The sequence below is a fragment of the Arachis hypogaea genome, chromosome 15 (genome assembly GCF_003086295.3).
Source record: "Arachis hypogaea cultivar Tifrunner chromosome 15, arahy.Tifrunner.gnm2.J5K5, whole genome shotgun sequence".
Classification (NCBI taxonomy): Eukaryota; Viridiplantae; Streptophyta; class Magnoliopsida; order Fabales; family Fabaceae; genus Arachis; species Arachis hypogaea.
The window spans coordinates 48,515,339-48,526,757 of NC_092050.1; the positions used below are offsets into that span (position 1 = coordinate 48,515,339).

Here is an 11,419-nt window from a genome sequence, read left to right on the forward strand (position 1 = left end):
ACTAATAAGAACTAAATAAAAACTAACTCCTAAAGCAAGCAAAAACTAACAAAGAAGCCTATTAACATATATAAAATAGCCAATAATATAACACCATTGCAACTCCCCGGCAACGGCGCCATTAATTTGATGATAGGATTTATACCGGTTCGGAATTCCACAAAATAATTCCGTTGTTAGTATAGTCCAAACCAATAGTCAATCCTCAAATCAAATTAAATTTTTGGTTTTGTCACATGTACAAACCCCAATGAAAATTAACCGAAGTATTTAAACCTCGGGTCATCTCACAAGGAATTGCAATGAAGTGCTTAAGTATTGGCTATGAAGATGTGGGGGGGTTTGATTTATAATTGGCAAGAAAAGTAAATAACAAGAAAGTAAATGACAATTAACTAATAAAATAAAGGAAAACAATTCTTGGCTAGACATAGGTAATTGAGATCACCATCCTTGTCTACAAACCAAATATTGATAATTATGAGGAACCAAGCTCATTAAGTCTACTTCCAAAAGCCTTAAGTACGTAATATCTACTCCTAGACTTGAAGTACGTCAAATGGCTTTGATCACATCAACCCATAAGTCCCAACCTATCTACTAATTAGATTAGTAATGGGTTAGTGTCAATGGGTATCAAATTGATAACCAAGGGTTCTCAAATCACCAATTCAATGAGACCCAATGACTCAAGGTCACTCAATTCCCTTAGCCTTAGCCAAGAGTAAAGAAAACTACTCAAAAACTAGTGTAAACATTTTATCAAATACCTAGAGTGCAATAAAAGTAAACATCATAAAATGCTAGAATTAATAAAACCCATAACTAACATAAGCAAGAAATCAACAATAACAATCAAGATCAACATAAAAGAGACATGGAAACATAAATTTGCATTAGAAGAAATCAAGATCCAACAATTGTTCATCAACATAAAAGAGAGCAAAATAAGAAACTAACAAGAGAAACTAAGAAGATTAAGACAATAGAACACTAAAATATAAAGAGAATTAAAATCAAAACAAGAATTGAAAGAGAAATTTGAGAGTGATTAACTTAATTTTATCCTAATTGCTATCCCAAATCTAGAGAGAGGAGAGAGCCTCTCTCTCTAGAATTCTACCCTAAAACATGACGAAAACAAAACTATGACTACTTGGTTCATTCCCCCTTCAATCCTTGGGTTCAATAGCATTAGAAATGAGTTGGATTAGACCCAAAATGAGCTACAAATCAATCCCAACGAGTTGCCCAAAATGGACCCACACTGATCCATCGGTGCATGCGCATCATGTGCGCATACGCACCCCTACATCATTTCGAAGCCCCGGATGTTAGCTTTCCAAAGCAACTAGAACCGCATCATTTGGACCTCTGTAGCTCAAGTTATGGTCGATTGAGTGCGAAGAGGTCAGGTTTGACAGCTTTCCGGTTCCTTCATTTCTTCATGAGTTCTTCCACTTTGCATGCTTTTCTCCTCACTTCTTCCATCTAATACTTGACTTATGAACCTGAAATCACTCAACAAACATATCAAGGCATCGAATGGAATTAAAGTGAGTTAAATTTAGCTATTTTAAGGCCTAAAAAGCATGTTTTCACACTTAAGCACAAATCTAGGGAGAATTACAAAACCATGCTATTTCATTGAATAAATGTAAGAAAAGTTAATAAAATCCCCCAAATTAAGCACAAGATAAACCACAAAATTGGGGTTTATCACAGAGCTATCATGATTTATTGCATCATGATTGGGAGTGGGATGGAAGTACATGAGGTAATACCTCAAGAACTGTACAAGATAGCTGAAAAGCCCTCCACCAAAGCAAGGTTGGCTTTCCCTTACCTCATTTGTCACCTATGCAATTCAGCTGGAATTGTCATAGAAGGAGACATCATCATTGATGAGGACAAGCCCATCACTAAGAAGAGGATAGAACAAACTAGAGAGCATGCACATGAGCATGTGCAACTGCCTGATGCACCGCTATTTAGTGATACATTTTGTGCTTAAACTGAGTGGTTTTAACAACATTCTATCACACTTATCCATATAAAATGCATGGTTTTGTGTTTCCTTCCCAATTTTACTCAATGGTTGAAAACATGCTTTTTAGGCTTTAATTGTGCTATATTTTTATCTTCCTCTTTTACCATTCGATGCTGTGATCTATTTGTTAAGTGATTTCAGAGTTTATAGGGGTGAGAATGGTCTAGAAGAGAGGAAAGAAGTATGCATGAGTGGAAATGAGCATGAAAAATGAAGCTTTGAAGTTTTGGCATCGACGCGCACGCGTAGCCCACGCGCACGCGTAGGAGCTGAATTCTGGAATTGGCGCACAAGCATGGACGAATACGCGTGGCTGGGCGGAATCTTCATCGACGCGTACGCACGCCTGACGCATATGGGTGGATCGCACAAAGCCCGTCGACGTGTACGCGTGACCCACGCATACGCGTGACGTGCGTACGTGACCTCTTTAGTAAAAATGTGCCTAGCAATTTCAGAGGGTTTCCAAGTCCAATTCTGGAAGGAATTCTGGCGGGAAAAGATTAAAAGAACCAAGGATTGAAGGGGAAAGCATGTTTTGCTCATTTAGTTGGTTAGTTACATTTGGAAGTTACATTTTTAGAGAGAGAAACTCCAACTTCTCTCTAGGGTTTTTGGCTTTCTCATTTCCAATTGTACTTGGATACTTTGGTGAGATCTAAATTTGATTCAAATTTACATTACTCTAGTTGTAGATCCTCTTCTTCTATTCTCAATTTAGTGTTTTTGATGTTCTAGTGTTGTAGATCTTGGATCTAGACTTTGTTACTTTGATTTTCCTTAATGAATTGAGGAATTTCACTTTCATTATTGTCAATTGTTTGATTGTTATCAATTGTTTGTAACAGATAGCCTTAATTCAATTCATTTCTCTAATTTCATGATGTCTTCCATTATTGCTCCCCAAATGCTTGATAAAATGTCAACTATAGCTATGGAGTAGTTCTTCTCTCTTGGCTAAGGGGTTGGGTAATTGGAGACACTAGAATTATCAAGGTCTTTTGTTGATTGACAATTGAAAATTGCTAATTGATTTGAATGACACTAACTCTAGTCTTTTCTTAGGATTAGACTAGGACTTGTGGACTCAAATTGATTACCTTCACTTGACTTTCTTCCATAGTTTGAGGTTAACTAAGTGGAGCAATGACCAATTGATGTCACAATTGATGGAGATAATAATGATAGGACTTCCAATTCTCAACCCTAGCCAAGGCTTTTATATCAATTGATTGTTGTTTACTCTTGCTTGATTTCAATTCCTTGTGTCCCTTAGTTTCATTGTCATTTGTTCATTACTTTTATGCAAGCTTGTTTAAATTTCTCCCATTCAACCTCAAACACCAAGAGATTCATAGCCAATAATGTGAACCTTAGGGCAACTCCTAGGGAGAACGACTCGAGACTAATACTCTCGGTTAATGATTTGAATTGTGGACACACTTTCTTGTTTGATGCGTTATAGTTTGTTGGTTTAGACTATACACACGGCATAATTCCATTGGAGAATTCTATACTGACAGCATATAGCTCATCAAAATGGTGCCATTGTCGGGGAGTTGCAATTGTGTGCTATATTATTGGTTAGTGTAAATATGTGGATATGTGAATACTTGCGTATTTTTCATTGATTGATTGTTAGTTTGATTGATTAGTTAGCATTAACCTTTGTTTAGTGCATTTTCTTGTCATGAGCTCTATGCCTCTTTCCTTGAATGACGCGATCACTACTGGATCCAAGCTTAGCCACTTTTGATCCCGAAATTGAGAGAACTTTATTTCATTTTAGGCAAGCTAGGAGACGGTTAGCCTTTGGAGGTAGTGAAAGGGTTCCTACCACTTCATCAACCTTATCCGGGGTTGAATCGGAATTGTCATTTGAAAAAGGAACGGTATACTGACGAACGGATTTTTGCTAGTAAAGAATTTCACAAATAAATTCCCATTGTAAGTATAGTTTCTAAACCAACAAAGAATCCTTTCGTACAAAAACTAGTTTGTCACTAAAGCAAACCCAAAAAAATTAATAACCGAAGTATTTAAACCTCAGGTCGTCTCTTAAGGAATTGCAGGGAGGTGTATTTATTATTGGTTATGGAAGATTATCTTTTTGGGAATAAGGAACAAGAAAATAAAATTGCAAGAAATTAAATTAATAACTAATAAAGCTCTTAGCAAGTTATGAGAACTAGAAATTCTATCCTAGTTATCCTTATCAGTTGTGATGAGAATTGTTTATTACTCCCACTTAGTTAACCCTTACTAAATAAAGAAAAGTCAAGTGGATTAATCAATTTGATTCCTCAAGTCCTAGTTAACTCCTAAGGAAAGACTAGCTTTAGAGGGATCCAAATCAACCAGCAAATTCCAATTATCAATCAACAAGGGTGTTTGATAACTCAAGTGTTACCAATTACTCAACCAAAGCCAAGAGGAGAGAAATCTAAATATTGAAGGCATCAATAACATAATTGAAGAAAGCAATCATAAATCTGAAATACCTCAAATTGCATTAAGTAGAAAATCAAATTAAACATGAGAATTCATAAACCAAATTGTCAACATAAAGCAATCAACAAATGGAATAAATAAAATTGAATGCTAGAATAAATAAAAGTAGAAGAGAAACTAAATTAAAGGAACATTAAACCTGGAATTGAGACGAAATAAACCTAAAACTAAGAGAAATCCTACATCCTAGAGAGAGGAGAGAGCCTCCCTCTCTAGAAACTACAGCTAAAACCTAAAATTGTCAATAATGAATGTTGTCTGAATGAATTGATGCATTCCCCCACTTTATAGCCTCTAATCTGTGTTTTCTGGGCTAAAAACTGGGTCAAAAATAGCTCAGAAATCACCCCCAACAATTTCTAATACGTCCAGCACATGGCTCTGTCACGCGTACAGGTCATCCACGCCCACGCGTGGATTGAACTTTTGCCAGGTCACGCGTACGGTTGATCCATGTGTGCGCATCGCCTAACAGCGTAGCAACTATGACAAATTATATTTCATTTCAAAGCCCCAGATGTTAGCTTTCCAACACAACTGGAACCGCCTCATTTGGACCTTTGTGGCTCAAGTTATGATCGATTGAGTGCGAAGAGGTCAAGGCTGAAAGCATTAGCAATTCCTTGAGTTTCTTGTATTTCTTCCACTTTTGCATGCATTCTTTCCATCCTCTAAGCCATTCCTGCCCTATAAATCCTGAAATCACTTAACACACAGATCACGGCATCGAATGGTATAAAAGAGGAATTAAAATACATAAATTAAAGGGCTTAGGAAGCAAGTTTTCCATTATAGAACAAAACTAGGAAGGAATTGTAAAACCATGCAAATTATATGAATAAGTAAGCAAAGAATTGATAAAAACCACTCAAATTAGCACAAGATAAACCATAAAATAGTGGTTTATCATATACTCTTCCATCGATACTACTAATACCTCTTCTATTGATCTAGGTAGTGAAACTATGGCCGGTGCTCCAAGGAGAGTCACTCTTAAGGAAGCCGGTGCTCCGGACTTTGTTCTTCAACCGCTTCAAGTGCGTCACCCGGAGCTAAATACTAATTTTGAACTCAAGACCGCTTTGATTAATCTCTTACCAAAGTTTCATGGGCTCTCTGCCCAAGATCCTATTAAACATACACCTTATAGACTTCCAAGGTGTATGTTCAACAACTAGGCGGGAGGGTTCCGATGAGGTTGCTATTTGGTTATTTGCCTTCCCCTTCTCACTTGAGGGAAGAGCCAAAGAGTGGTTTTACACCTTGCCCAATGAGATTGTTGGTGATTGGAATTTGCTTAGAAGGGAGTTCTTAGATAAATTCTTTCCTCCGGAAGTGACGGATCGATTGAGGAAAGAAATTTCATGCATTGTCCAAGGTGAAATGGAAACTTTATACGAGTATTGGGAAAGGTTTCAGAGGCTTCTTGACTCATGTTCACACCATATGATTGACACTCTAGTGTTGATTAGCTATTTTTTGTCAAGTAATGAAGCCACAAGACAAGATCCTCTTGAATGCCTCAAGCAATAGTTCCTTGACAAAGTATAGAACAGTGGAAGAGGCATGGCAATTGCCGATTTGGCCGAGTCCACCCAAGCCGCTAGCAAAGAAACAACCATCCAAGAGCTATAAATGAAGTTTCTACTAGTGGTGAGACCTCCGCCCTTACCCAAACCTTGGGAGAGATGACAAATATTCTTAAGCAACTTCAACTTAACCAACAACAATCTCCACCTCCTCAACCATAACAAAGTCAACAATTGGTCCCCCAAAGAGTGTGCAGAATTTGCTCTTGCTACTCCCATTACACCGATGAATGCCCAAACCTCTAAGAAGATAATACCTTGGCAGCTACTAATACTTACTACAATCGCCCCAACCAAGGTTATCAACAATAAGGAGGCAACTATAGCCAAGGGGGCAATTTTAATCAAGGGTGGCAAGATAGCTCCAACCAAGGGTGGAGGGACAACTCTAACCAAGGACGGAGGGATAACAGTAACCAAGGATGGAGAAATAACTCCAACCAAGGGTGGATGGACAATTATAATCAAGGAGGAAGGGACAAATATAATCAAGGAGGAAGGGACAATGGAGGGAACCAAAGATGGAACAACAACAATCAACAAAACCGATACCAACAAAACCCTCCATATCAAACCCAAAACCAAGGAAAACCACACCAAACCTACCAAGCACCTCATCAAAGGCAAGCACCTCCAAACAACTAACCACAAGCACCCCAAATCACCTACCCTTCTCCTTCGTCCAACCAAGATGAGACACTCCGCTCCATTCTCCAAGGCCAAAAGGAGCTTTAAACAACACTTGTCTCAAGCCTTACCGGTATTGCATCTACACTTCAAGCCCTTGCTTCTCGCATAGAATCAACCCCCACCTCTACCACTCAAGCCTCAATCTCAAGTGCCTTACCCTCTCAACCTCTACCTAACCCCACATGTGGCATCAATGCCATTGCCTTGAGGTCCGGAACTAAATTGCAAAAGAGGAGTGCGCCAAGCCCAATAGAGGTCACTCACGATGAGGATGTGGTTGAGATAGAAGAAGTTAATGAAGAGGATGAAGCTCAAGAGGTAGTTGAAGAAGTGATTTATCAACCAAGGGGTAAAATGCCTAAGGATGGGGATGCCTTGCAAGGAGCTACTCCAATCCCATTTCCAACATTGGAAAAGAAAACAAAGAAGCAAGTTGAGTTGGACCCCAAAATGGTGGAGATGTTCAAGAAAGTTGAGGTAACTATTCCTCTCTTTGATGCTATCCGCCAAGTGCCTAAATATGCAAAGTTTCTAAAGGACCTATGTATGCATAAGGAGAAAATTTGTGAATTAGAAACTATACCATTGCGGAGCTCTATTTCTGCTATAATGGATGGTGTGCCGGAGAAGTGTGGTGACCCCGGCCCTTGCCTAGTAACTTGCCCCATAAATGGAGTCCAATTTGTGGATTGTATGTGCAATCTTGGCGCTTGCGTGAGTATTATGCCCTTGTCCATCTATGAGGTCTTAAAGCTCCCACCGTTGAAACGGTCGGCCACCCGGTTTGTCTTGGCGGACAAAAGCATAATTTCAGTGGTTGGTATAGCAGAGGATGTTCTAGTGAGTATAAAGGGGTTGGTATTCCCAATTTATTTTCATATTCTCAAGATGCCCCCTAGTGACCGGTAGGACCTCATCTATTTTGCTTGGGAGGCCATTCTTGAAGACCTCCCGGTTCAAGTTGGATGCATTTGTGGGCACCTATTCATTTGAGATCAATGGAAGAGAAATGAGCTTTAATCTTGATGAAGGCGTGAGACACCCACCGAAGGATCACTCTATTTTCTGGTATGATTTGATTGATAATGTTGTAGCCGAAGTTCATCAAGATGGCTTTGATGGAAAGAGTATGAATCAAGACCCAAGTGTGGGGAGTCCCCATGTATGTGAAGAAGAAGTCTTATCACCTCCAATGATACCGGAAGACAAAGTGCCGAGTCATGACAAAAATGCAGATTTGAAGCCTCTCCCAACCCACCTAAAATATGCCTTTCTTGAGAAGAACCAAAAGTTCCCGGTAATAGTTGAAAGGGAGCTCACCTCCCACCAAGAAAAAAAGTTGCTTAACGTCTTGAGGAGGAACAAGAAGGCCATAGGGTGGAGCTTGGCGGACTTAGTCGGCATTAGCCCCCAAGTGTGTGAACACCGAATTTTTTTGGAAGAAGGAGCTAGACCCGTTAGACAACCTCAAAGGCGTCTAAATCCTACCATTTTAGAGGTTGTGAAGAAGGAGGTCACCCGGTTATTAGAAGCAGACAGTATCTATCCGATTTCGGATAGTGAATGGGTGAGCCCCGTCCAAGTGGTCCCAAAGAAATCCGGTGTTACTACAATCAAGAATGAACAAGGGGAGCTTATATCCACAAGAGTCAAAAACTCATGGAGGGTATGTATTGACTACCGGCGCCTAAACTTGGCCACTAGAAAGGATCACTTTCCGTTGCTATTCATCGATCAAATGCTTGATCACATATGTGGTAAATCTCATTATTATTTTTTAGATGGATATTCCGGTTATTTCCAAATTCACATTGCTCCCCAAGACCAGGAAAAGACAACCTTCACATGCCGTTCGGAATGTATGCATATAAGCGATTGCCATTTGGCTTGTGCAACGCACCGGCAACATTACAAAGGTGTATGATAAGTATATTTGTGGATCTTTTGGAGCAACGCATGGGGGTGTTCATGGATGATTTTAGTGTTTACGGGGACTCCTTTGATCTTTGCCTAGACAATCTTGCAAAAGTATTAGAGAGGTGTACTAAATCAAACCTTGTGTTAAATTTTGAGAAATGCCATTTTATGGTTAAACAAGGTTTTGTTTTAGGGCACATTGTCTCTGACGATGGTATTTTGGTTGATCCGACAAAGGTCAATGTTATTTCTAGCATGCCTTACCCCTCTTCTGTGAGGGAAGTCCATGCGTTTCTTGGACATGCAGGTTTTTACCGGTGATTCATTAAGGACTTTAGTAAGGTGGCATTACCTCTATCTCGATTGTTGCAAAATGATATGGATTTTGAATTGAGTGAAGAGTGCATGGCGGCCTTTGACAAGCTCAAAATTGCTTTGACCCAAGCTCCCATAGTGCGAGGACCGAATTGGACTAGACCTTTTGAAATCATCTGTGACGCCTCAAACTATGCGGTGGGAGTGGCGCTAGGTCAACGTGAGGGTAAAATTCCTTATGTCATTGCCTATGCCTCTAAGACTTTAGATGGAGCGCAATCCAATTATACTACCACCAAGAAACAATTGTTAGCTATTGTTTTTGCCTTGGACAAGTTACGGGCTTATTTACTTGGTTCTAAGGTGGTAGTATACTCAGATCACGCGGCATTAAAATATTTGTTGGCCAAAAAGGAATCCAAACCAAGGTTGATACGATGAGTGTTGCTATTGCAAGAATTTGACCTTGAAATCAAAGATAGGAGTGGTTCGCAAAACTTAGTGGTGGACCAATTGAGTTGCCTTGAGCACACAAAGGGCGATTCCACTCCTATTGATGATACTTTCCCTCTTGAGGGCTTGCTAGCAATCTCTAAAGTTATCCCTTGGTATGCACCTATTGCCAATTACTTGGTTGCTCGCACTTTTCCTCCCGGTTTCTCTCAACATTAAAAGGATAAGCTTAAAAGCGAATCCAAATATTATGTATGGGATGACCCATACTTATGGAGATGTGGTGCCGATCAAGTAATTCGAAGGTGCTTGCCTCAATCCGAGCATCAAGCTATCTTGGAGGCTTACTACTCTTCCGAGGGTGGTGGTCATTTTGGTCGTCAAAGGACGGCTCAGAAGGTTTTGGATTGTGGCTTTTGATGGCCTACACTTTTCAAAGATGCTTCTCTCTTTTTTAGCTCTTACTCACAATGCCTTAGGTTTGGAAATATCTCTAAGAAGAATGAAATGCCCCAACAAATGTTTTGTGAAATTTTTTATGTTTGGGGTATTGACTTTATAGGGCCTTTTCCAAATTCTAATGGTTTCATGTACATTCTACTTGCTGTTGACTATGTTTCCAAGTGGGTGGAGGCAATCCCCACTAAGACTGATGATGCTAATGTAGTGCTTTCTTTTGTCCGGAATAACATCATTTACCACTTTGGATCACCACGAGCAATCGTGAGTGATCAAGGCTCGCACTTTTGTAACAAAAGAATGGCAGGATTAATGAAGAAGTATGGCATCATCTATAAAGTGGCCACGGCATACTACCCACAAACGAACGGCCAAGCCAAGGTCTCTAACCGCGAAATCAAGTGCATATTGGAAAAGGTTGTGAAGCCTCATAGGAAGGATTGGAGTTCGAAGTTCAGTGATGCACTTTGGGCTTACCGGACGGCGTATAAAACGCCCATTGGTATGAGCCCGTTCTCTGGGAAGGCTTGCCATCTTCTGGTGGAGATAGAACATAAAGCGTATTGGGCCGTAAAAGAGCTAAACACCGGATTTGGGGCCGAGGTCGAAAGAAAGTTACAATTAGTGGAGCTTGAGAACCTTAAATTGGAAGCCTATGAGAATTCAAGGCTTTGTAAGGAGAAGATGAAAGCGGTGTATGATCGAAACATAAGAAGAAGAGAGTTTAGAGTCGGAGAACTAGTTCTCCTCTATAACTCTAGGTTAAGGTTGATGCCTGGAAAGCTAAGATCGAGGTGGGAAAGCCCTATAGAGTGGAGAAAGCGGAACCATATGGAGTCTACCACCTAAGGCACCCTTGAAGCCCCAACATCTTTAAAGTAAATGGTCATCGTCTAAAGCTATACCATGGAGAGAAGATGAAAAGCAACAAGGAGGTTGAGGTGTTCCTCTTTGAAGATGCACCCGAAGGCAAAGAGATTTGAGCTCATGACTGTTCAACTTAAGGACGTTAAACAAAAAGTTCTAGGTGGGAGACACCCCACCATGGTATAATTTGTGTATAGTTCTTGCATATAGATCTTGTGATTCATTGTGACTTTTACAATTGCTTGATTTGTGAGTTTGTTCATAGTAGCCTTGATTTTGCTTGATTTTTGCTAAATTACTCATGAGGAGTTCATTGATAATGGTTTGATTGAATTGAGATGTGAAAAATGCTTAAGGTTGAGCTTTAAATGAGGTTTTTGATGTTTTTGACTCCTTTTGCATGCATTACTACCAAATTTTGCTATAATTGGACCTCCTCATGAGTTTGAAAAAAAAGGGCCATCCACGCGCAAGAGTGCTAGACGCGTACGCGTGGACGCATTTTCGCAGCCCATAGTACTAAAACCCGAGAGTTGTGCCTCCAGTGTGCCTACTTTATGCCTGGGGC

The 11,419-nt window shown here is 39.9% G+C and overlaps 1 protein-coding gene across 1 annotated transcript; it reads left to right on the plus strand.

Annotated features, from left to right (window-relative positions):
• The first annotated feature begins 10,284 nt into the window (after window positions 1-10,284).
• On the plus strand, window positions 10,285-10,833 carry LOC112748380 (uncharacterized). Its single transcript, XM_025796609.1, has one exon. The coding sequence runs from the start codon at window positions 10,285-10,287 to the stop codon at window positions 10,831-10,833; it is 549 nt and encodes a 182-aa protein (XP_025652394.1).
• The last annotated feature ends 586 nt before the right edge of the window (window positions 10,834-11,419 follow it).